The 27,076-nt window shown below is 43.3% G+C and overlaps 2 protein-coding genes across 2 annotated transcripts in view; both read right to left on the reverse strand.

The window, feature by feature from the left end:
- map2k6 (mitogen-activated protein kinase kinase 6) overlaps positions 1-17,851 on the reverse strand; it is a 34,422-nt gene extending 16,571 nt beyond the window's left edge. Inside the window, exon 1 of the mRNA XM_066664372.1 lies at positions 17,278-17,851. Within this exon, the coding sequence (XP_066520469.1) occupies positions 17,278-17,371 (94 nt within the window). The 5' untranslated portion in view covers positions 17,372-17,851. The remainder of the gene's footprint in view (positions 1-17,277) is intronic.
- Positions 17,852-20,155: 2,304 nt separating this feature from the next.
- On the reverse strand, positions 20,156-25,621 carry btbd17a (BTB (POZ) domain containing 17a). The gene is made up of 2 exons (XM_066666442.1): positions 25,344-25,621; positions 20,156-21,245 (listed from the first exon to the last, which is right to left on the reverse strand). The coding sequence occupies exons 1-2, from the start codon at positions 25,619-25,621 to the stop codon at positions 20,156-20,158; spliced, it is 1,368 nt and encodes a 455-aa protein (XP_066522539.1).
- Between the last annotated feature and the right edge of the window lie 1,455 nt (positions 25,622-27,076).

Here is a 27,076-nt window from a genome sequence, read left to right on the forward strand (position 1 = left end):
ACTGCGTACTGACAAAACAAGTCATACTGCAAGTGGCCGCATTTACGTTTCATCGCTGTGATTTAAACCCTTCGAGAACGGCTGTTCTGACTGTTAGACGAAACCTACTCTGTGGAGATTCTCTGATATCATCATAGTTATATTTTTTATGAACAATCAGTCTGTGCTTCTTTATTTACACACTACACAGCTTATAAAACTGAAATGTCTGAATCAGAATTTTATAAAATTATTTTGATTCTGGGCAGAGCAGGTAGGTGTCGCAGTCACACAGCTCCAGGGTCCTGGAGGTTGTGGGTTCGAGCCCTGCTCTGGGTGACCGTCTGTGAGGAGTGTGGTGTGTTCTCCCTGTGTCTGCATGGGTTTCCTCCGGGTGACTATCTGTGAGGGGTGTGGTGTGTTCTCCCTGTGTCTGCGTGGGTTTCCTCCGGGTGACTGTCTGTGAGGAATGTGGTGTGTTCTCTCTGTGTCTGTGTGGGTTTCCTCCGGGTGACTGTCTGTGAGGAATGTGGTGTGTTCTCTCTGTGTCTGTGTGGGTTTCCTCCGGGTGACTGTCTGTGAGGAGTGTGGTGTGTTCTCTCTGTGTCTGCGTGGGTTTCCTCCGGGTGACTGTCTGTGAGGAGTGTGGTGTGTTCTCCCTGTGTCTGCGTGGGTTTCCTCCGGGTGACTGTCTGTGAGGAGTGTGGTGTGTTCTCCCTGTGTCTGCGTGGGTTTCCTCCGGGTGACTGTCTGTGAGGAGTGTGGTGTGTTCTCCCTGTGTCTGCGTGGGTTTCCTCCGGGTGACTGTCTGTGAGGAGTGTGTTGTGTTCTCTCTGTGTCTGCGTGGGTTTCCTCCACCAAACTGACCAAACTCAGCGATAGCAAAGTGTTATATGCCTTAATAAAACAGACATATTAAAGTTAGCTTATCCTTGTCATTCACAAAGTCAAGTTTCTCTAACATTAAACATCGGTCACAAATGTGTTTGAAATTGATTATGAGTCTGATCTACTAGCAGCGGTTTCCTGTGAAGACTGGGGGCTTTGCATTGGGCCCAATCCTCATCTGAATTTCTGAACTAGGTTTGAGAGGTTTATATTTACAGCTCTAAAGTTTATTAAAAATGAAAAATGCTTTCTTGCGATTTGGAAATTTAATATTTTAAAACTTAAGCTTCAAATGAAAAAAAATATATATTTGTAAAAAATAGAATTCAAATGTTAATAATTCATTTGTGTATTTACAAAACACTTGCATTAGATTTTATGCTCCATAGACACCAACATGATCATAGAGGTCAGTTCTTTCAGGTTTTCCTTGTTTAATGAAATTCTGTTTAAATGATATGCTGCTAAATGACTTGGATTTAAATCTCTACATTACCTTGCATTAAAAATAACAGCATTTTGCCTTCTCCTGTAAAGATGTTACTTTGGAGACGCATCTGTTTATTGAACAGTGAAAACAGTCTGGTTCCACACCGTCTCTGTTCCAATGGTCTTAAGGAGGTCTAGATCTACTGACTTTTCACTGGGGAAACGAGAGCGTGGAATGTGATCTACAACAAATAGCAGTTTGGCTGACAACACGAAAATCCTTCCCCTTCTTCTTGTATTTCACATATTCGCCTCTAAGTAGGGGCTAAAGGCAATTCATTCAGCTGATCCAAGCAGAACGGATACTGGAGAAGATGAGTGTAATTCCTGTATCGTGTCATAAGTATCAGGGCTCCAGTTAAAGAGACTGTACTTGGTTAAAGTAGTATTGAATATCCAACATCCAATATTGAACTGTGCTTTTGTTTACTACCAAAATATCCACCTTCTCAGGGTTGACACTTTAATGCTGAATGTGGTGTGCTAGATTACCTGTGGGTCATGGTTGTGATGTCACAACTCATGAATGTTTGGTTGCTTCTGATTGGTCTAAATTAAATAGTTCATCAGTTCTGTTACATTAGGATATATTCCCAACTTAAAGGAGCACTATGTCAGATTTGGTATGTATTAAAGGAGCACTATGCAGCGTGTAATTCACTTTTACAGCACTGTCCTGAAATCAAGGGGGAGGGCAAGATTGTTTCCTACTCTCCCCCAAAAGGTACACAGTGCAGTTCCTGCAGTGCCAAGCCTTGAGTAACAATGACAGAGGGTCTATTCTCCCTATAACGGGTCAGTGAAGCACCACATTGATTCTGGAGCTTTCATTTTAAGATAGCGATACTACCTATTGTTGCTTTAAAATGTGCCAAGACTACACTGTTTATAATTTTGGACATTATAAAATATGTCATTCATGTGATAAAAAAAACACACACACACACACAACCTCCCTACAGATCTAATTCTGACCGAGGAATGCAGTGGGTTTGGATGCGACTACACACTGGAAAAATAGGCTGCTACCTTCACACTACCAGCTTTAAATCTCAATACAGATTTTCCAGTCTTCAGGACAGTTGACACTTCACATTCATGTTCTTTTTGAGTGACTCATATTTGTTAATAGTGAGAAGGCTGACCTGAAAGAACCCGAGCCGGTTTTATCATCAAACTTAGTCACTGCTGACACTGGTGGGTGACCACAATGATGCATGCATGCACAGTGCAGTGTAGTGTGGAATTATCATAGATTAATATTTTACCAAATCAGTGTCATCACCTGCGCAATGCACCAACATCATTCACCAGAACCAGAATCTGTCAATGCAAAGTATTCAGTCCTTCCAGACAAGGTGATGTACAGGAATTAATGTACACACACACACACACACACACATTATATACATAAATGTTAAATACACACACACACACACAATATACATAAATGTTAAATACACACACACACACACACACAATATACATAAATGTTAAATACACACACACACACACACACACACATTATATACATAAAAGTTAAATACACACACACACACACAATATATACATAAATGTTAAATACACACACACACACACACACAATATACATAAATGTTAAATACACACACAATATACATAAAAGTTAAACACACACACACACACACAATATACATAAATGTTAAATACACACACACACACACACACATTATATACATAAAAGTTAAATACACACACACACACACAATATACATAAATGTTAAATACACACACACACACACACACACACATTATATACATAAAAGTTAAATACACACACACACACACATTATATACATAAAAGTTAAACACACACACACACACACAATATACATAAATGTTAAATACACACACACACACACACACACATTATATACATAAATGTTAAATACACACACACACACAATATACATAAATGTTAAATACACACACACACACACAATATACATAAAAGTTAAACACACACACACACACAATATACATAAATGTTAAATACACACACACACACATTATATACATAAAAGTTAAACACACACACACACACACACACACACACAATATACATAAATGTTAAATACACACACACACACACATTATATACATAAAAGTTAAACACACACACACACAATATACATAAATGTAGGACATTCGTTTGAGCTGGACATGATTTCTGAGATTTAACCGATTGGTGGAAAGCTTGCGATTAAATGTGTTTGTCTAACTTTCTTAAACTGACCATTTTTAAAAGTCTGTTTAAATTAATCAGAAACAACGTATTCAGTTTCATTTGGTTTCGTTTTGGGAAACAGCACCCAGACCAGACCAGACCAGACCAGACTTAATATACACAAGTTCACAAATACACACCAAACGTGGTTGTCCCTTGGGGTCCTGATTGTCAAAGACAGAAATGAGGCTAACAAAGTATGCAGAACAACAGATGGACTACAGTCTGAATGGTACTTAAACCTGGACATTAACAACACAAGGTGGATTCAGCTTAATTTAAAGGTGCTGTACACGATTTTGGAGAAAGAATGCTGTTGTTTGAACACAACAGGAAAACACTCACAACCCTCCCTTCACTTCTCCTTCAGGAGTCAAACAGTGGAAGTGCGTTTCTCTGTCTGAGCCACTTTGTTCGTGTCCCATTTACAGAGCTGGGGCTGAGTATGAACACAGGCCTTTTCTCCAGTGTCCAAACAAACCAGAGAGCTAGCAAACCACGAGGAAACATCCCCTGAATTATACAAGTGCATTAGATTTAAATGGTGTGCAGGTGTTGCATGATTGTAGTCGGACACGACACCTGAAAAATAAACTTGTATTGTGCTGGAATTAACACCGTGTTTTGTGACTGTTGTCTGTTGCTGGAGGCACAACTGGAGGCGACGGTGGTGCAATAGAAATCCGGTTAAAGCTACATCTTCCTAAACCAATAGTTACTTTTAAAAAACTGAAAAATATGTATGAGCTCAACTAATTTAAACACTTATCAGATTTGATCATGGCATGCAGGAAGTGTAACTGTAGGGGACCACGTGGTGAGTTTTTGTCCATCCGGAGCAGTCACCTGCAGGAAGCAGATTGCTGTATCCCTGGCCAGTCATGCCCCTGCACCACCCACATACCCAGCACCTCTACCCACAACAGCTTCATTGCTTAAGGTCAGGAGAATCTCCTTCCACCTGAATACACAACAGTATTCCACACACAACAGTGACAAAAAACTGACACTCGGCGCCACCCCCCACCCCCCTTTCGCTTCAACCAACCCACGCAAAAACGCACAGTTCTTATGAATGACAGGACGCAGAGACAGAGAGTGTATCAAAGGAGGCACTTCAGCGAGTGTGTACTTATTCGGTTTCGGTTACAGTTTCACACTGGAGATGAATAGCTTGACCCTCATACGCCGAGGCCAGCAGAACTAGTTATCTACGCCCAACCAGCCTCAGACCGAACAATCCTGACAATCCTAATCCTGACAATTACCACCTGCCACGGCCTGATGTCTAATAAGCTACTGCATGCTGTCATCACGCAAGAAACAGAAAGACAAGAGAGGACGGGAGGGGAGGGAGAAAAAGAAGTTAGGAAGTGTACAGGCTTCAGTTCTTTTTCTGAACTGCAGAGGGCTGAGAAACGATTACGTAAGCATCAGAAAGGCCAGCCCCACAGCAGCCAAATATAACAACCAGAGCCATGCCATGTCAAACGCTCCTCAGCTGTCATGGGGGTAACCGAGTGTTCTGGCTAAGCAGTCATTTTTCCATTCTCTTTAGAGAGTCAGAGTAGAAAGGGGAGGGGGGGGGTAGACAGACAGACAGACAGACAGACAGACAGACAGACAGACAGAGACAGAGTGTGAGAAAGAAAACCAAATGCCATGTAAAGCAAAGCCAGCCAAGAGGGAAAAGGACAGACAAGGAAATAAAACAGTTCAAAAGGTGGAAAAAACAGCAGAAGGGAGAAAGAAAAGGGAGAGGGGGGGGCGAGGGCGAGAGACACTGGGCTGGAGATGATGGGACAGGCAGTGGCACGCTCTACAGAGTAAAGGACAGCTTTCATCTGCAGTAAAGCAGCCATGCAAATCACCCACTCGCACACATTCACAAATCTGAGCTCTCATTCTCTCTTCAGGACTCTGCCGTCTGAGGAACACCCAACACCTCTGTTAAACTACGAATAAGGAGAACAAGGAAGTCTTTAAGTGGTTTTGTGCATGCATGTCTGTGTGTGTGTGTGTGTGTGAGAGAGACAGAATCATAATTCAGAACTCAAACATTCTTTGCTCTGCTTTCATTTTGTAGTAAATTGTGTGGCATTAAATAATAATATCTATCATTTAAAAAAATAAAATAAAAGTTATTTAAAACCATTTGTTCAGTTAAGAGAGGGTGTCACACACGTGTGGTGACTGAAAGACTATGTAAAACCCCCATTTCCAGTCGTGTAACTGCTTTTCTGTCCAAGAAAATAAACATACAGTTGCTCTAAGCAAAAGGACGGGTTACAGAGAACATTTAAAACTGGCTGGAGCGTATCATACAGCAGAACCGCACGATTTACTGGTTTCACAGCGTAAAAGCAGCGTATTGCAATATTGAAATTATCCAGCGCCCCCTCAAAACACCTAAAAGCATGGCACACACTCTTCATTCAAAAGGAAAGGAAGATATGACACATTTGACTGAAACGGAATGAAAAGATGAAGGTTCTTCACTGCACTTCTTTAAAACTCTCTTCTGGAACAATCTCAACCTTCGCCAATCCTCATAACCATTGAAGTGCTACGGTAAGCAAATGCTCTTGTCGCAAAGGTCCATATCATGTGGACACACCTTAGTTTCGGCGCCACGTCCATGCTGCACAGGACAGTGCACACACACACACACACACACACACGTACGTCAAACCTGCAGCTGCTCTTAAAAAGAACACCTCCCTTTAAAAAGCACTAATGCAGCGGTGGCCAAAATTAAACAGGAATAGGTTCAGACATGACTTCAGACTAATCCACCAGCTGATCCGAGCTGCATTTCTTTCATTATTGCCAATCCTAACACTGCTGTAAGGGGAAGTATTCTATGGAGAAAGCATAAAAACAAGGTTCCCATGGAAGTAGGTTTGCAAAACACTCTGCCTCCCGCACTGAGAAGAACTAGAAAAGGCTATAACATGATCAATGGATTATATAACCACGCAGCATTGGCAGGAAACAATGGCCAGCGAGTATTGTCTGACCAGCACGGGAAAAAGAACAAGATTGGCACTTCCTCACAGACGCCACAGAAAGATATTTTCATCAGTTGGATCTGAGCACTTACATTTATTCAATCTGCATTTCCTTGTTTCTTTCTTTCCTTCTCTGAGAGAGAGTTCAGGTACTTTTTCCATGAGCTCTGTGTCAAAACACACTGAAGCCTCATTTGTGCTGAAATCAGCAGATGTTTATGTTGCAATGAGTAGCAGATATTGTGAAGCCGAATGTGCCAATATATGGTGCAATGGACGGGCCCAGGAACGCCAAAGATCCAGGTGCATTTCCAAGCCCCGTACAGGAGAAAGAGGACAGAGAACACTGACCGAAGCTAATTTCTACTCTTTCTCCCGAACACATCTTTCCTCTTTAAAGCATTATTCCAAACAAAATAAACAAACTAACGTATATATCATCTCTGTCCAAAGAAAAACATGCATCTCCAGTTTGTGAATTTTTAGTTTAAACAAAGTTTTAAACACAGCAGCTGCTCCTCAGTTTGTGAAGTTTTCATAATGAACGGACCAATAGAAATGCCCCAAAACGACTCGGCAGAAAATCTTTTACATTTACTTTTCCTATTCCTATTTCCTTTTCCTATAATGTTTAATGGAGATGCAGTTTGTCTTTGGACTTATTTACAAAATTAGTTTATTAACATATTTATTTTCAGGGTTTGTTTTAATCTGTAAATAAGCAAAAGTTTCGTAACAAAATTCACCTCATCTAGGGCCGGGCAATTAATTGAAAATTAATCAAAATCAACATTCAGCACTTCTCATTGATATAAACTTGTCAATATCGATTAAATCAATTATTTTTATTCTGTTATATCCCCACTGTGTGTTCATGTGCTGTCCCTTTAAAACCACGCTACCAGGCTGTAGTCACGTGATTCTGCCCCCTATCTGCCACATGGAGGAGAACCTAAACACAGAGGCCGACCGAGCGACTCCAGCATCTCGTACCAAAGAAAAACACAGCGTCTGTGGTTTGAACGTGTTGTGTTCTGACTTTAATTAAGATGAGACTGAACAAAGAAGTCAAATCTAAAGAAAAAAATAGTATCAGCCAAAGCACAATCACACACCAAATATAAACAGAGCTCAGAAAACGAGAGAGGAACAAGCTCCCAGTGACATTAGAAACACTATCCCAGCTTTAACACTGGAGCATATTTACAGCACACGCCTCGTCACTGAACTGTGAGGGTCACGAATACAACAACAAACTAAACGTTCATTAATCGTAATCGTGGTAAAATGTACAATTTATCGTGATATTGAGTGATATGCTCATATCGCCCAGCACTAGCCTCAGCTATTATTTTGCTATTATACACGACAGAGAGTGACAGAGAGGTTTGTCGTAGCACTCCAGCGACTGTTTACTAATAAGTCATACGTCAGACAAAAAGTCGACACGTGTATCTGCCCTGTTAGGATATTCCCTATAGAACATCTGAGGTACAGAGGGCTAAAACTCAACCCATAAAAACTCCTCACTCTGACATTTGTCAACAGGCAGTACGACTGGGGTGTTTTGACTGGACACGCATGAATGGATAAGACAATTTTGACATGACAAGTGTTTAAACACTATCCCAATCAGGCACAGGATTTTCAGGCTGGTGTCCCGATGTCACGTGTTACTTGCCCGTCATTAAGGCAATCGATCTTGTTGCAGCCTGTTCAGTAATAAACCGATTCCCCATGTGAGGAACCCACTGAATGGAGTAGATCCAGATTCTTTAAGGCACTACAGAGGAATGTGATTTTTCTTGTCATGTAAGTTATAGAAAGGAAAGTAAAAGGACTGGACATCTTTCTCTTCATTGAAATAACAAGTGCTCCTAAGTGGAGGACACTGCCTTGCTGTTTTTCCTCATGTATCTGCATGATTTCTGGAGCATTTGGCTGGTGACTAACTCAGCCTCAGCGTGCCTCGAGTTCCTCACAAAAACTCACTGAGCTCCATTCTGTCAACCTTCAAAACCCCTCTCACAGACTGCCCGGAATTCCAAAAATCCCAAGAGTTCCTCCAAGGAATTTCAGGGACCCGGAGGAGGAAGGATGAATCACAGAACAAGAGGAAAGAGAACAAGCAAATCAGAGAGAGACAGAGAGAAAACGATAGGGTGGATAAGTAGATAAGCATGGTCAACCAATACACAGACAAGCAAATAAAAACATAAGAGACAGACAGACAGAGACAGGCAGTAAGACAAAGAGAGAGTGAGAGAGATATGAAAATAACCTCTGTTGAGCCTCCGGCTGTTTCCGCCCCCCCTCCCGACCACTGGCAGTTTGTAAGACACTCTACACTATGCACTTCCAAAGATGGCAGACCCTGGAGCTGAGAGCCGCTGCTTTGGGAAGCATGCCATCACCAGCTCTTTCTTAGTCTCTCTCTCTCTCTCTCTCTCTCTCTGTCTGTCTGTCTGTCTCTCTCCCCTCTGCACCAGGGCATTTAAAATGGCAAACTTTCTGCAGGACTCAAGATTCTAGGATTAGCCTAGCCTAGACTTCAACATCAATAAACCTCTGTCCAACTGTACCTCTGGAGTCCGACTGGGCGCAAGGAGATCTGCTAAAACCACATTTAATACAAAAGTACTTAAATATAATAATTAATAACTAAAGAAATAAATTGCTTGATGTTAGCTTGGAGGCTAATAGGTGAGAGGAAAGACCATCTCCAGAGAAAATCAAGTGTTTAACAACATACTAGTTACAAGATCCGCATGATCTGGTTTGAAATTGGGGCTAGCATAAAAAAAAAGAAGAAATGTTTTTAGCTTGAAAGCTAATTTGTAATAAATATCCACGTGTGTGTGTGAACGTACGTCTGTGTGTGTGTATGCCCAGGTTTGGATTGGTGCTCTATCCTGGGTGAACCTCCTAGTGCCTGATGCAGTCCTCCATGTGGACGGTTGTTCCTAGTTCAGAGTACGCTGTGCAAGTACCCGGTCTCACACTCACTCGTGATATGGTCACATTTATAGGGGACTGCAATTCGTGACATAGTCGCATATTTTCAACATTTTATGCGACAATATCACAATCATAAGTGAATGGGTAATTACCAAACAAACACTATGCGACAGTAACAGGAAAACTCCTCCTCATTAAGGCGTCCATTAATCCATTAATACCATTGTCATATTTTTATTTAGGGAAAATATAACGTTACTAATTCATTATTTACTAAAATATCGAAGCTAATAACGGCTAAAGAAATGTCCTTTTCAGTATTAACCTTTTAAAATTAGTCAAAATAACGTTAAGTGAAAGAAATGTTCTCATTAGAGTTAAAGCTAAAGTAGGACACCAATAATAAGCATTGCTTAGGAGAAATACTATAATAAAATACTTTACGCCTTTGTTGGAATAAGAACCTATGTTATGTAATTCGCATTATGCCTTTTTCCATGAGTAATGACGCCTGTAATGAGGAGGAGTTTTCCTGTTACTGTCACAGTGTTGGTTTGGTAATTACCAATTCACTTATGATCGTGATATTGTCGCATAAAATGTCGAAAATATGCGACTATGTCAGGAATTGCAGTGCCCTAAATACGTGACTATATCATGAATAAGAGTGAGGCTGGGTAAAAGCATCTTTGTGTATCTATATAAGTGTAACTATAAATAAATGAAATAAATAAAATAAGATGACTGATTAGTTTAGGTATTGAATACGTAGAAGTGTGAGTATTTTTTTCATAACCCAAATCCACAGTTAGCTTGGGTGCGAAAATGCAATAACTGTCTTATAAACGGCGTGGGATTTAATTTATGAGAAACATTTAGGTGCAGGTTTTAGCTAAAGACAAGTGTTAAGACAGGAGTTAATTAATAAAAAGAAAACTATTATATTTATATTATATTACCAGTTTTGTCATTTTTATAACCCTAATATTTATACATAACAATTTCACTTAAACATAACTCTCCACACACACACAGGGAAAAAAGGGTTACGTTGCAAAGAAGTTATGTAACCACCAGTGACCAGATTCAGAACTAATTTGTGATGAAAGTTCTCAGCTAAAGAAGAACACAGATTTTTTTTTGGCATGTTCAGTCAGTGCAGGATGTGCCACAGATTCCCACTTGGATCTGTTTTGGCAGACGCTGTGCAGGCTGTTGTGGAAAAAAAGGAATAATTTAAGATCAGATGTCGACCTGTTGACACTCAATCTCTGTCCACAATTCTCCTCAAAGCTGCTGCTGCTGCTAAGCTAAGCTAAGCTAAGCGGCCTGAGTGACACGCAATTGTTTTATTCAGTTGTCAGTAAACAAAACATTTTGAACACTCGATAGATGCCTCAACAGCAAGTGCACAGATGTAGAAACAGGACAGTGTTAAATATAACTGTAATAAACAACTAAAATCATACAGAACAAGTAAATACCAAAAAACCCTAAAGCCACTGCGCGGCACCAATATGTTTCATTTGACTGAGATGGACATCACCACAGCAGAAAGGTTTTCCACATCTGAGTGACATGCAAACTCAAGGCCTAGACAAATATTTAAAAAATCTTTTGTTGTTGTGGATGTTTTTATCTTTTTTTATATATTTATTTAAAAAAACATTCATTGAAAGTCATGAGTCAATGAGTTATGACTCACTGAGACAGAGAAACACACGGGTGTATGGCGTGGTTGCGGTTGATGTTCAAAAAGGTTTTAGGAAGCCACTTTTCTAAGCTCGATAGGCTGCTTAAGCTTTAAAAAAACTACATATATTAAGATAAATAAGAATAACTCGTTATATTGTTTTAGCCTGGTTTAAACTCTTGCTCCTCTCATTTCCCAGGAAGTATTGTGTGTGTCTGTTTAGTAGCTAGAGATACGAAAAGCCCAAAATCCCATAAAAACCTTTTATATTCACACTAATATACTAGGCATTCGAGCAGCCCAATCTAAAGATTCCTCAACGTCAAATACCACATCTATTATACACTGACTTTATTACACAGAAGCTAATTTAGAGAAACGCTGATGAGCCGAGGGGGAACCATGAGAATGAAACACTGCTCCCTAAAACCAGCGTGGTGAAGAAGAAGCAGAGATAGTTTATTAACCCCCTTTGGGGAAACTACTTGTCTGCATTTAACTCATCTGTGGTGATGCACATGTACACACACACACACAAACTGCCCCGCAGAGCCGTGATTGGTTAGTTGCCTTGTTAAAGAGCACTTCAGCCATGGATGTTGAAAGTGGAGAAAGCACAGCTCATCCTTTCCCCTTCCTCAATTCTTCCTGCCAGTGCAGAGGACTGAAACCAGCGACCTTCCAATCCCAAAGCCCACCTCTATAACCTTTTGGCCACGGCAGCGCCCATGAATTGGCACTCTTGTTCGCATGTGGGAGATTATTTCCTGCATGTGCAAGAGCTTTAACAAAACTGTGCATCTGGGCCAAGAAAGTGCACCACTTTAATATCAAACACATTTCGCCATTGCTCCATGATTACGCCAGGATATTTATTACCTCCAGCAGAGCTGAGGAGAGGGTCGCAATGCACAACGCATTCCTCTGCTCTTACTCTTTTTTTAATGTTCAGGAACATGGCATTTTCTTTATTTTTTAACAATAGCATTAGCTGCACAAGTTAAAATGTGGCCCTCGTAGCTGTGCAATAACCTGACGGATAAGCCTACACACACACATATACACACACACGCGTCTTTACGTGTGCCCTCGTAAAGAGACACCACAGCGGACTCCTGAGGAAGGGGGGGGGGGGGTGCACAGTCAATTATTCAGAAGTCTGCAATAAGACAGATCAATGTCAGAATGTGCAGCTTGCGCAACCTAGCATAGCTCATATCCTCCAAAGCAGAGTGAGAGAGACAGAAAGAGAGAGAGAGAATGAAAGAGAAAGGAAGAGAAAGAGCGTGTTGTGCCCCCTCTAGGCAGGGCCTCTCTGTCTGCAGAGCGAACAGGCCGATAACTCCCGAGTGATTCAACGCCGCGGAGACAGTATTTAGGCTCGTCTTATTTTCAGCACGACACCCCGTTTCAAGGCCCTCAAACATGCGACACGAGTGTTTTCATCAAAAAAGCAAGCAGCCACAGAGTTTCACATCAATCCTCGCCATAGGCCGTGCTTGAAAACAGCCGGGTGCACGTGCACGCACTCATGCAAACAGGGATTTGCATGCAAGGGCTGGGTGTGGATCCCTGACAGATTTAATGTTGAAGTCAGCGATGAAGGTAAGCAGCCCGGCGGGTCGTCTGCACAATGCAGAAAACAACCCGGATTGTTCCCTTGGCCAAAAACATAAAAAAATGCAGTGTTGCTGGACGGCCACCAACAATTGGGCTGTCGAAACAGCGGATTTAGTATGTGCGCGCCTGAAACGCGCGGGGGCCCATTTGCATGACAAACGCTACAATTGTGCAGCGTGGAAGCCTCCCCGCGCGGCTTTAGGCCCCGGCTGCAGGGGCGAGTCCCGACCCGGACACTGAGCCACTGTGTGACGCTGGGGCCACGGCACGGAGCACAATGGTGGCCGGAGAGGAGCGCGCAATCCTGCGATGAAGAGTTAAAGCAGTGGCCGACAGACACGAGACACAAGACCACTGATACACAGCTTAGAAAAGAAAGACGCTCCAGAGAAATTACAGTCAGCACAACAAAACACGCTGAACACAATTCTCTGCTTGTTTCAAATATGACCTTATAAAAGCCCAGCTGAGATGCTCTTACCATGTCTGAGCTGTTGCTTTAGGCTGTCTCAGTGACTTAGTGATATTTATCTGTCTTAGGCACCATCATGCTTCACCTCAAAGTTGATTTCAACTCCTCTCTTTTTACACCAAGTTGTCGCGGATGAACCTGCATAAAATGAAGCTCCAATAAAACATATCTTGGCAGGTATTTAATAACAACCAAGCTGCTACTCCTCTCAGGACATGTGCATATGGACAAGATTCAGTATGAAGACCCATGTGCCAAGAAAACTGCTTATTTCCTTATTTTTCTTTACCAAGAGTGGTTCAGTGCAACAGCATCTAGACAGAGACGTGGCCAGAAGGCAGCTACTGGCCTAGTCAACATTTGATGAGATGAAAATAATGGCCCCTAATCCACCTGCAGCACATTCTACAATAAATAAATAATAAAAAAAAACACTTGACAAAACCAACAGGTTGCTTTTGTACCCCCTGCATCCTAAACACCCTCATAACAGCGCCATTAAAGACCACAGTCTATTCCGGAGGCGAGTGAGATTTTATTTAGTGTCATTTCCTGACACTCGATCCACAAATTCAAATCCAAACTGCACATAATGCTCAGACGTTCCTGCACCGCATTACAGCATTTATACAGCTGTTTAAAGCAATACAGGTTCACAGGAATAGAAAGTGGCCAGATGTCACCAATAATATAAAGACGAGCAGCCAAAACTTCGCTGACGCAAATTTAGCCGCCGTACTGAAAGCAACGCAACCAGCATTTCCCACCGTTCTCAATCAAACGCAGAGAGCACTCGGCTGATCACAGCACTTATTTACTCATGCTTGTACTCAAAAGAGAAATGTAACTTGCACCCGCCCCCACACATTTTAGAAAGTATTGACCTCGTGGGTTTGACAGGCAGGTGACGAGGCTGCAGAACTGACCACAATGTCAATAAAAGCAACACGTTAAATGAATGACACTGTAAATTATAATAATAATAATTTAATAATGTGATAATAACCACCCTCACAATTTAAAAGTGTAAACAGGCCCTGGTTCCTCTTTCACCTGCACAGAAATTCCCGTAATTCCAGCTAAACAGTGCAGTCACGCATTCAGCCTTCTTTTGATGTCAGAATACACACCACCACCAAAACCCAGCTGAAGAAAATAAGCTGAGTCTTCCCTAAGTTTCTGAGAGTCGCCCCGTAGTGTGATTACATTCAGTATCAACCTCATTATCAACCGACACGTGAGTCACTGTGCCATCGCCCTCACACCCTGAAAGACCTGAGGCCACTTCTCAGAGCTATTTATGACAATGAATGGAGAGCTTCGTCTCGTCACCATGACGCGGCAAGCGGAAAAAACTGAAGCTCATGAGAAACGCCACAGTCTTCCCCTTTCCATTAAGCATTTCCTGGACACTCCCAATCTGCCCCTGCACAGGTACAGGTTTGTGCCTACGTCCAAGCACAGAGGAGCCTTTAAAGCAAACCTGAGAACAAACCTGAGAAAACAGAGCCAGGTGTGGCCTTGTTACGCAACACCACCAACACCACCACTCCCCTTCCGACAGGGAATAACATTTGAGTGCCATGAATTCTTGCAAAGGATTCAGAAGCTCACCACTGGGTCTGGGCCTTGGCATGTCCACCCGGATTCTCTGCAATCTCTACGGCAAATCCCAGAATGGCCCTGTGATTACAGGTTGAATGATACCAATAGCATTCTGCGATATTTAAAGACTCTTTGCAGATACTGTTTACCAGAGCGACCATTTTTAAAGGAACAGTAGGTAAGATTTTTTTGCTCCTGGGCTCCCACCACAGCTGCAGAGTGTTGAAGTAGAGTCCTGAAATCAAGGGTGGGGGGAAAGGGTTGATTTCGTACTCTCCTTCAAAAGTTACATAGTGCAGTTTCTGCAGTGCTGAGCCGAGAGTAACAGCAGGGAGTGTTTTCTCACTTTTAGAGCTCAGTGAGACATTACAATGCTTCTGAAGCGGTAATATTAAGGTGGAAATGCTACCTACAGTTGCTTCACCATTCTACAGACGTAGGACCACGCAACGTTAGGAGAACTGCATGGTATATATCAGGATATATCGTTTTATTCGCGTGGAATACATTAGCAACACATTGACAACTGTTCTGAAAAACACCAAAACTCTGGGTACATTTTCACAGGTGTTTTACCGGTTTACTGTTTATCACATGCTGCACTGTGAGTGTTGAGTGAGTGTTTATAATAAAACCTTTATAAATTTGTAATCCATAGTGTGTATCACAACAACAAAACCAATCACAATCACAATACCAATAAAACACGGCCATATCGCCCACCTCCAGCTGCAAAACCTGATGCACCAGCTTAGTTACAGTCATTGTAGGCCTTGCCTGCAAAAGGAGCAACGTAGTCGAGACCCATTAGGCCTAAATATGCATGCATACATGCTGGTTCACTTCTGGAGAGAGAAAGCAGGAAAAACTCCTCGCGCTAAAGACTTGTTCAACCGCTTGCCTTCGTCTGTAGGTGACAATCAAGCTGCAGAGCTCTGCCCTGAATTCATTCAACACTTCACACTTAATCTAATCACGTCTTTTTTCTAATAAAAGCTGAAGGTGATCCGTGGCAGTGATTATCTCTGATATGCTCCGAACACCACAACAACAACAACAACCTATCACTGTTGTTGCCAACAGCAGCAGCCTGTCCTAAATCCATTAGGCCCAAAGGTGCTCGTACACTTGTGCAATTCTAACGCTCCTAGCACTCGTGGAGAGACAAACCAGGGAAAAGTCACTGCACACAGGGCCTCTTCAGCAGCTCACTGGCCTGTGGAGTGACAATCAAGTTGCAGGAATCTTGCACAAGAGGCAACAGAGGAATCTGCAGCTGGGTGGCAGCTCTGGGCGCAGGATTTGGGAGGAGGAACATTTGCTTGGTTCCTCGAAATGCTGGGAGCAGTGTGCACGCTCGCAACACCGCACTATATTTAGCTTGGGTTCTTTTTTGCATGCGTGGAGCTCACCTATTGCACGGGCCTGCTGCTACTGCTCCTACCGCTGCTGGGACAAAGCTCAGGACAGGGGGGCGCCCCAGTCATTTTCCATTACGCGCGTGGACGGGCGCAAACGTAACGACAACAACATATCAACAACAACAACAACAACAACAAAAAAGACTTGGGCGCAAATTTTCCACCACCCTTTTTTTTTCTCTCCGCTCACAGGGACATGGCATGCACGCACACTGGCTGTGCACGAGAGCCTGGCTTAGTGCATGCACTTTTGTGCATGCAACCTGGAGCAAAGTAGCACCAACGCATTGCATCGTGCAGGAAAAGGATTGCATGCGTTGGTTTATTTCAAAACTTGAAAGGGAAACGTAAGGCACGGTTGTATTAACTTGGGCTCGTTGCACAACTCCCCCCCACCACCTTCCCTCCTCCCTTTCTCCCTTCGCATTGCCACTGCTAAAGCTAGCTGCTTAGTTCCTGAACAGGGAGAGCCAAAAAGGCGTGTGTGCAAAGATACGAGAACCGATCCCGGCTCGTGCACACCAACAGTCGTCGTCGACTGCACGCACGAGCGAGGAGAAAAGGTGAAGAAAACCAGACGGTCCTTTATTTTTTTTTTTTTTTAAGCGACGGCTCTTTAAAACAGGAAATGCAATGCAATGCAAACGAAAAGCAAACCCCCCCCCCCTCCCTCCTCCTTCTCCTCCCTTCCCTTCCACTCCACTCCTTTTCTTTCTTTTCCCTAAAACCATCCAAGTTTCTGCTGCACTTGCATTCGTCGAAAAGCCGCACGAAAAGAAGGTGCACGCGTGCACGCGCCTGCAAAAGCGTGCAAAAAGCATGCAAAAGAAGCCCCGCGAGCGCCGTTGCAACGCACCACGGCGAGTTGTACTCACCTACTCCTTTGGACACGGACATTTCCCCTTTGCTCTGGTGCGGGGGAGGGGAGGCGCGAAAGACTTTGCCTTCGTTCTCGCTCCCTCCCTCCATTCCTCACCCTCTCGCGCTCGCTCTTGCAACAGATGCACAACAATGCATGCAAGTTCGGTCTCAGGAGTTGGTTGTACCTGCTGCAGCTGCTGGTGGAGCTCGTAGCGTGTGTAAATGTGTCTCTCTATGGTTGTGTGTGTGTGTGTATGTGTCTATCTGTGTGTTTAAGGGGGGGTTGAAGGTGCGCGCGCCGCCGTGTCCGCAGCGCAAAGCAACGCAACGCAACGCCGCGCGCGACGCTCTGTTTCTCTTTTGTCTGTTTGGTTTGTTTTGTAGTTTGTTTGGTTTATTTTTCTGGTTTTGCACGAGAAGAGCCCTCCTCAGCGAACACGGAGAAAGTAGTCGGCTCCGCGCGGCATGATGATGATGAGGATGATGATGATGGACAGAGCGAAAGAGAGAAAGACACAGTGAGAGAGAGAGAGTGTGCGAGAGAGAGCAAGAACACGCTCTTCCTGCAAAAAGAGAAATGCTCGCGAAAGGGATTGTGGGAGTTGTAGTGAATGAGCGTAGGGCACCTTTTCCTCATTCGCAGCTAGGCCACGCCCACTGTGCTGCTTCCGTCTAGTTTATTTATTTATTTAATTGCTCCTCTTTTTTAGTTTTGTCATATTTTTCGTGTTTTTGGGATAAAATGTAAGTAGTTAAAGAAACTTAAAAATAAAAAGACTATATTAAATAAAAAGTACATTTTAAGCCCAGATTCAGAAGATTGCTTTTTAAAACACACCAAGAATTTATATTTAAAAAAATAATAATATTAAAATAAAATATTATATATGTGTGTGTGTGTGTAAAAGTGCATTTATTTATTAATCAAAGTACATGTACAACACAGTATCACTGGGAGATCCAACTCTTATTTTATATTTTTATATAAAGCCTTATATATATCATATAAAAGACTAGGGGCAGCTGTGGCCAGGTGGTTAGGGAACTGGGCATGTAACTGGAAGGTGGTCAGTTCAATCCCCAGAGACGGCAGTTCATGACTGAAGTGCCCTTGAGCAAGGCACCTAACCCCCAACTGCCCCCCAGCGCCGTGGCTAGAGCTGCCCACCGCTCCAGTCATGTGCCCCTCACTGCCCCCTACTGTTCACTAGTGTGTGTAAACGTGTGTTTCACTGCTCAGACTGGGTTAAATGCAAAGAACAAATTCCTCTGTGTGCAGCAAATAAAGTGATATATTGTTTAATTCTTAGTCTTATTTTATATTTTTATAATTCTCTAAAATCAGTTTTTCAATATGTTTTACAGTTACTTTCTCCTTCACTCTTTTAAGGAGCAGGTAAAATAATCCCTAAAATAATAAAAGCCAGTCTATTCCATGCAAATTCATCATTTTTCAACATTTTGATTTTAATTCACAGGATTTAAAAGGGTGTAATTACACATTTACACTGCACCATGTTACATTTTAATATATTAATACAATGTTACGAAGTATAATAACAGTTCAGCCGAGCCATAGTTACTCACAATAGGAAAAGATTGAAGGAGTTATTAAGATTAATGTGGCTACTTTCTGTGCAAAACACCTAAAAAGAAGAAATTGAAACACACATTATTATATATATGCATGAGATTATAAACGTGTAAGTGGTCTGATATAGAGTTGTATTTACAATAGCGTCTATTCAAATTACACTAAAAAAAACAATGTTCATTGTTTCCGTGTCCCTCTAGAAAAGACTGCAAGTTGTTCAGAGTGGAGTAAATGATAGCCCCGAAGTGGGATGTGTATTGTCTGGTTGCCATATGAATAACTAGCTGTGTGTCTGAGCCTGTGATATGGGTGTAATCATTTGCAGGCTATAGATGTCAGGCCCATTTCAATGCAGTGAGACAGTGTGCAGTAATTAGGCTGCTGCCAGGTGGACACTCAGTAGCCGTGATTTTTAGTCGGACTCGCTCTGACAGGTGGCTGTCACCGTGCTGCTTCTGGCATTCGTCTGATCTTTGGGGAAATGCATTAAATCTTTCTTAACCCTTCAAGCCGTTTTATAGCTGTGTGTGTTCTGGAGAGATGGCGAATGACGATCCTCGTTGACACACGTAAGGTTTACTAATCATTGGAGAAATAATAATAGTCGTCCATGTTCTTAAAACCTAGCTGCTGTCTTATATCTGAAGACTCTCGGGATTTTCCTGGTTGAGTTGTGAGTCTTTGGATGCAATCCATGTTGAATCTCGCATCTCTTAATCCCCTGTCACACATGCACAGTAACAGAAACTATTCAGACTTTCCCCAGAGGAGCTGTATGTGTGAACGCAAATGTCGATGACAGTTGTATGGGGCGTGTGACGTCTCTGAGCTGAGTCTAATTTGAGCCTCGGTGTGTTGAGTCAAGTCTCGAATCTGTGAGTTGCGAATGCAAGTGGATGCTTGAGAATTCTGACTGCAAGGTTAGGTCAAGTCTCAAGTCTTTGGGAGCAGGGTCCGAGCTGAACCTTGAGTCTCTGGGGGTTGAGTCCAAATTGAGGTTTGAGTGATGGATCTCTTATTCCACATGCTGATGGGGCTCTACTGGTCATTACAGGCACATCCACTGTTGTTAGGTCTCTACTTACCAATGAGTCATCTGCTTTTACTTGTGTCATGTCAGACAGTGACAGTCTGTTAGAGGGTCTTGACGATGGTCACGTTCGTTAAAATCTGTGCTCTCTTTACATCCGAAGTCAGCCCTCATTTCTTATTTGAAGAACGTCAGTGCTTTGAGATTTTGCAGCTGTTGTTGTCGTCTCTGGTGTTGATTAGCACGTTAGCACACTTAGCATTAGCATTTACTTTTTAATAGCAATGAGTGTCTGATAGAGGGGCTTGATGATGATGTGCAGGTGCAGTGACCCATCTGTTAAGTACTCAGAGGTGCGCTGCTGCAGATCCACATGGGCAAGGAAGTCCCCAGCTTCTTCTGTGCTTTGGTGAAAGTTGTATACATGGTGCACCACGAGCTGGCTCTGCTGCCTGGTGGATACGATCACCGTCTTCTGGAAGTGGACACCTGCAAACTCTGCGCTGGAGGTGGTGGGAGTGATGATAATGCGAGGCCGTGCTGCACTTACGGACGGCTGCACCGACTGGGACTGATGCATGGCTCCCTGCTCATTGTACATGGGTCTGAGGTTAAGAGGAAGCCAGCGTGGTGAGAACAAGGCATTCCAGGTTACTCGCTTCCCCTCATCATGGCCACTGGGCCCAAGCTGGGTCTGAAAAGTGGTGCTGCGGTCATCCCTAGCTGGACTGTTAATGACCCAGGGAGTGCCCCACGATGCCGTTAGGTAATTCCGCGGCACAAACAGGCTGCAGTTGACGTCGAAAAACTTGGCCAGCTGCAGTGGAGATGCCGAGTGGAACTGGAAGGACAGAAAGAGGAGGTCCCGCACTGACTCTTGGTACCGTGCCAGCATGTGAGAGCGGCGCTGCAGGCGGAAAAGCTCCCGCGGTGGGATCATGGCGTAGCGCACTGCACGGAGAGCATTCTCCACAGTCAAACTTTCCGGATCGTTCTGGACCAGCCAGGCTTCCAGACCCTCAAACAGCTCCAGCTCGCTTTGCAGCACCAGGTCAGAGCGACGCAGCAGAGCCATGAGCAGCTCTGCGCTGACAGACGGCCAGTGGGCACTCCTCAGAACCGATGACAGGTTCCATGAAAGAAACTGTAGACAGGTGGCCTTCAGACCCTCGTCTCCTGCCGCTGCTGCGTACTCGTACCAGTCCACGACATGACCACTCCCTGAGGCTCCTGCCAGGTTCAGGCTCATGTACTCAGTGAGGCCTTGCTGGAGGTCTGAGACACCGTACTTAGTGGCCAGCTTGTGAAGAGCAATGGCTTGGTCCATGTGCAAAGACAGTTCACCGCAGTACAGGTACCTGCAGAGAGAGACGGGTTAATAACACTCTGAAATTCACTTGTTTGGGTTCAGAAGAACATTGGCACACTTCAGTTGAGTGTTTTTTGAGCTTTGGTCCAGCAACAGTAACTGACATTCATTCATTTCATTCATTGTCTGTAACCCTTATCCAGTTCAGGGTCGCGGTGGGTCCAGAGCCTACCTGGAATCATTGGGCGCAAGGCAGGAACACACCCTGGAGGGGGAACCAGTCCTTCACAGGGCGACACACACACATTCACTCACACCTACGGACAATTTTGAGTCACCAATCCACCTACCAACGTGTGATTTTGGAGCGTGGGAGGAAAACGGAGCACCCGGAGGAAACTCACGCAGTCACAGGGGGAACACACCACACTCCTCACAGACAGTCACCCCGAGCAGGACTCGAACCCAGGTCCCTGGAGCTGTGACAGAGACACTACCTGCTGCACTACTGTGCCGCCCCAATTATGAAAATGTTTTCAAAATCAAAAATGGTTTAAAGCAAAACTCAAATACAATATTATATTTTGCAAAACAAATCAATAACAGGGGTGGCATGGTGGTGCAGCAGGTTAGTGTCGCAGTCACACAGCTCCAGGGACCTGGAGGTTGTGGGTTCGATTCCCGCTCCGGGTGACTGTCTGTGAGGAGTGTGGTGTGTTCTCCATGTGTCTGCGTGGGTTTCCTCCGGGTGGCTGTCTGTGAGGAGTGTGGTGTGTTCTCCCTGTGTCTGCGTGGGTTTCCTCCGGGTGACTGTCTGTGAGGTGTGTGGTGTGTTCTCCCTGTGTCTGCGTGGGTTTCCTCCGGGTGACTGTCTGTGAGGAGTGTGGTGTGTTCTCCCTGTGTCTGCGTGGGTTTCCTCCAGGTGACGGTCTGTGAGGAGTGTGGTGTGTTCTCCCTGTGTCTGCGTGGGTTTCCTCCGGGTGACTGTCTGTGAGGAGTGTGGTGTGTTCTCCCTGTGTCTGCGTGGGTTTCCTCCAGGTGACGGTCTGAGAGGAAGTTGGGTTGTGTTCTCTCTGTGTCTGCGTGGGTTTCCTCCGGGTGCTCCGGTTTCCTCCCACAGTCCAAAAACACACGTTGGTAGGTGGATTGGTGACTCCAAAGTGTCCGTAGGTGTGAGTGAATGTGTGTGTGTGTGTGTGTTGCCCTGTGAAGGACTGGCGCCCCCTCCAGGGTGTGTTCCCGCCTTGCGCCCAATGATTCCAGGTAGGCTCTGGACCCACAGCGACCCTGAATTGGTTAAGGGTTACAGATAATGAATGAATGAATGAATGAAATCAATAACATTCTGCAGCATGTTTTCGTGACCAATACATTTTTTGGTCGAATAAATGGACAACTGTCTTTTTAATTACACACAACAGTTACCATAAAATGACAAATGAACAGGAGAATGTTTGAACTTTTTAATACCCATTATACACCACACAAAAACGCTTAAAACTTTATTGTACCCCTGATATATATATGTCCACACAACACTGAAAAGGTCAGAGCTAGTCACCAAAAAGAGAATAGGTGCTACGTCGTCTTCTGTAAATATTGTCATTTCTAGGTCACATTTCACACTTGGCACTGGGCACAGCTCAGGTCATGTGTTTTTGTGTTTTACTTACAGTACACGTGCATTGCTGTGGTCTTCATACGTAATCCAGTTTCTACAGAAGTGCATCACTACTCCAACGAAGAACTGCGTCATAAATATTATGTTTTTATTGTTGTTTGTGAAGCGTGTAAATCACACATGTGACGTTATTGATTTTAAAGGTCAGTTTAGGACATATCTGTGATTTATTATTATCACCTGTGAACCTTCAGAACAGAAAAAATCTAATATCGGAGTTATGTTATAAGCCGTAAAAAAGGACCACGGCCCCATTTTCACCCTGTTCTTAAATGATTTGTGTGGTGCATCATTCTCAGCGCTGCAGTGACACTGATGTGGTGGTGTGTATTGCTCTGTTGTGGACAGTGAGTGGACACCGTTTAAAAACTCCAGTGGCCCCGCTGTGTCTGATCCACTCATAGCAGCCCAACACACATCAGTGTCACTGCAGCGCTGAGAATGACCCACCAGCCAAATCATATCTGCTCTCTGAGGGCCCCGACCTTTGAAGAACAGGATGAAAGGGGACTAACGAAGTATGCAGAGTAACAGATGATGTACAGTCTGTAATTGTCGGACTACAGAGTTCTGCTGTATGGTGTGGGGAGATGATAAAATGGAAAATGAGTGTAGAATAAAGCATGTAATGTTAAGTGTATATAGAAATATATTGGCTCTAGTTCAAATTCTAATGAAATTGGTGCTTGTTTTGTGAGTGAGTCAAAGAAAACACACTGGACTTTTCTCACTCTCATGCGCTTCATTTATGTATTTGGGTTTTGTCCGGGGGCTTTTTTTAAGCTAAAATCTCAGGACCCTTAAACACTGCCAGAGAAACAGCGCCCGCAGCAATGGAGACACATACCACAGCTCATCTCACATACCTCCTGAAATAAAGTGTATTAATCCACAGTGCACTACATTCTGGAACATAGCTGTGAGGACCTGAATAGCATTCAGCCATGAGAGCAGTACTGACATTAGGTACTGATACTGGATGAATAATTCTGGATGACAAACACCACTTCAACTCATCCCAACCGTTTTTGGACAGAACTTCATCTCTCACTGGTTAGACACGATGACTACCAATGTGCAACTGAACATCTGTGTCCACAGTGTGTGCACTTTACTAACAGTGTACAAACCTTTAGTCAATATACAGTTTAGAGTGAAACTGCAAAATAAAAGTATTATAAAATGTATTATTACAATATAATAAAAGTATAATGTAATAAACATTATTTTATAAAAAAATAAAGTATTGTTTTGCCCTTGAAATAAAAACTTTAAGGGGAAATATAAATGTGTTTCAATTTTTGAAAAATTTAAGATTTAAAGGGGCTTTATTTAGATTTTTACTCAATATTTTACAAAATAATAATAAATATGTTCAAGGCACTGTGTGTAATACTCTGTGAAACCTGAAAAACACGAAAATTGCAGTGAAATATGGTACAAGTCTGTTCCCTAAACAAACACGTGAGGCGTATCACCCCATAGACTTCCTTTCTCAGGGCGTATCGGCGTGCGATTTGAAAAACAGTCACAGTATAGATTAATCTGCTCTGCTCTATTTACTGTAGGGGAAACTAAATTCAACAGAACAGATTCATTTGCAATCAGCCATGTTTGATTGATCTTATCTCGTGTTGTGGCTGTTCCTCGGGCCACTGCTGTTCTGCTGCTGACCTCTAGAGGACCATAGTGTGCGTTTCCCATGGCGTACTGTCAGATTTCACATGCAGAGGTGGTGCTTTTGTATTGAGCTCCACTGAGAGTTGATACTGAGTAATAACTACACATTTCTTTTCTGAATGTGTGTTTCATTCTGCTGCTGAGTGTTGATCACAATCTCTGCTCCTACACTACCCCTTCATGCATGTGCACAGACAAGTCCAAAATGGTTTGGTTAATCTGGCTAGTTTATCAGTGACATATTATGATATAAGAAACCCACGCAGACACAGAGAGAACACACCACACTCCTCACAGACAGTCACCCGGAGGAAACCCACGCAGACACAGAGAGAACACACCACACTCCTCACAGACAGTCACCCGGAGGAAACCCACGCAGACACAGGGAGAACACACCACACTCCTCACAGACAGTCACCCGGAGGAAACCCACGCAAACACAGGGAGAACAAAACACGCACACACACCGTGGAACAGTAATTTGAAGCACTACTTCTCTCCAACAAAAGAAGCTGTTTGATTGCTAGTGGTGCCCCCTTGTGGAGAAAGGTCCACCTGCTAAATATGAGTTTGTTACAGCTGTTGGTATATTATGCTGCACAATAAAGATCCTTGGGCAAGACTCAAAATGCTTTGCTCTGCTAAATGCCATAAATGTAAATGCAACATTATAAATCTTTTATATTTAAAATGATGAAGTGTTTCGTCATTATATATATATTGTTTGTTTTTGTTTTTTTTGCAAAACAACAATATGTTTGATTTCCTCTGGATATTGCTGACCTGATGAACTTGTCAAAGACGGCCACACAGTCCTGGCTCTCGTGCAGCAGCAGGATGCTGGAGTTCCGGTTCTGGAGCATAAAGCCAAAGACAGGACTCTGCAGGGAAAGGACCAGAGCATGAGCCTGAAACTGCTTCGCTTCATCCCCATCCACCGTCTCCACACGTAGGGACACATCACTGCTGTTCCCCTGCAGCAGGAGTGTCTCCAGACGTCCCACGAGACCCTGAGAGTGACTGATCACACTACTGCCCTCCAGCTTGGCCTCCAGCTTCATCAAACCTGCAGAGAGCAAACGGAGACATACGCAGTCTCAAACAGTCACTGACTCGAATATCAGACAGAAGTGTGTGTGTGTGTGTGGGGGGGGGGGGGTGTATGTAGGTGTACTAGTTACATTATTGACTCATCTTCATACGCTCAAAGATGTCTGTACAGAATTTAAAGGAGACATATAAAAAAATAGCTTGTTCTATCATTTGTATATTCTCTTGGAGATCTGGAGCTTGTCAGTTTTTTTTTGTAAGCTGCCTAAGTCAGAAAACATCTCATGGCTCTTACGTAGACTGCAGAGACTTCAGAGTTGCCCCGCCCCCTCATCTGAGTCTCTCCAATCACAGCGCTGGAGCCAGGTTTATGTGAGAGCACAATGACGAAGTTAAATGGAACAAAACACACAACAACAGTGGAGAAATAAGAGTAAAAAGAGTGCAGATAGCTAAAAACCAGAGCTCCTGTCTCTTCACTGCTGTGGGCTCAGGGTCAGTGTGAACAGCGAGCGGCTCATTACCATTTAAAGGAACAGGCGCTGAAACCGATCTTTCTGAACAGGGCTGTTTAGACCAAGGAGAACGCTGCTGTGGGGTTTGATCTTTCTGCTGTTTTGGCCAAGGACTGTCACAAAGAATGTCGTCAGAACTGTGTTCCCTTGTGGAAGAGGGTGAGAATATTTTTACATGTTTTTCCTTTAAACAACGTGGTAATTGACTTGTCACCGTTTGTTTCATCGTTAGCACAAAACGTACATAATTTATTAACAGTGGCAGAGTGTGTAAGAATGTGTAGTAAAAAGTCAGATGCACTGTTTGGTTGGATCTGAATGTGTGTGTGTGTGTGTGTGTGTCTATGGGTTGTAGAGTGGTGGTAATGCGCTGTTCCGTTTTTTTCATTGTTAAAATTATATGCTGAGCTGAGGTTTTCCCTGCACTTCCCTTTCTGTCTGCAAATGACCTCTGTACATTCTGAACAGCTGAGATAATGAATATCATGCGTTACCAAGCTCTTAACATGGTTGGACCCCTCATGTTCCTAAGGTGGTCCCCTGAATGGCCCAGCCCTGTACATACAATGTTATGTATTCACAAATTTACACTCAAAGTGCTACAGATGTTTCTGAGAAACGCTGTAGAAAAATCCCTTTTGTTCCACTTTATTTAAGAGACGTGTGCATGTGAAGAACCTAGAGATTAAAAAACCTTCACTCGATCTTAATGTTTAACCATTTAAATGTATCAGGAAAAATTGTTCTTTATGGCATCGTTCCAATAATCTTTTGTAGCACCTTTTTTTAACAGTGTAACACCGTTTTAAAAACCTACAGAAGTCACTTTTCTGCGCTGTTTAAATGCAGTCACACAGTTAAGTTATAGGGAAGCACTGATATAGCAGTTCTGGGTTGATGACAAGTATCTGTTTAAGCGTAGACTCCACATATATGACTTGATTTCCTCTA

Source organism: Hoplias malabaricus, chromosome 3, assembly GCF_029633855.1.
Source record: "Hoplias malabaricus isolate fHopMal1 chromosome 3, fHopMal1.hap1, whole genome shotgun sequence".
NCBI classification, from domain to species: Eukaryota; Metazoa; Chordata; class Actinopteri; order Characiformes; family Erythrinidae; genus Hoplias; species Hoplias malabaricus.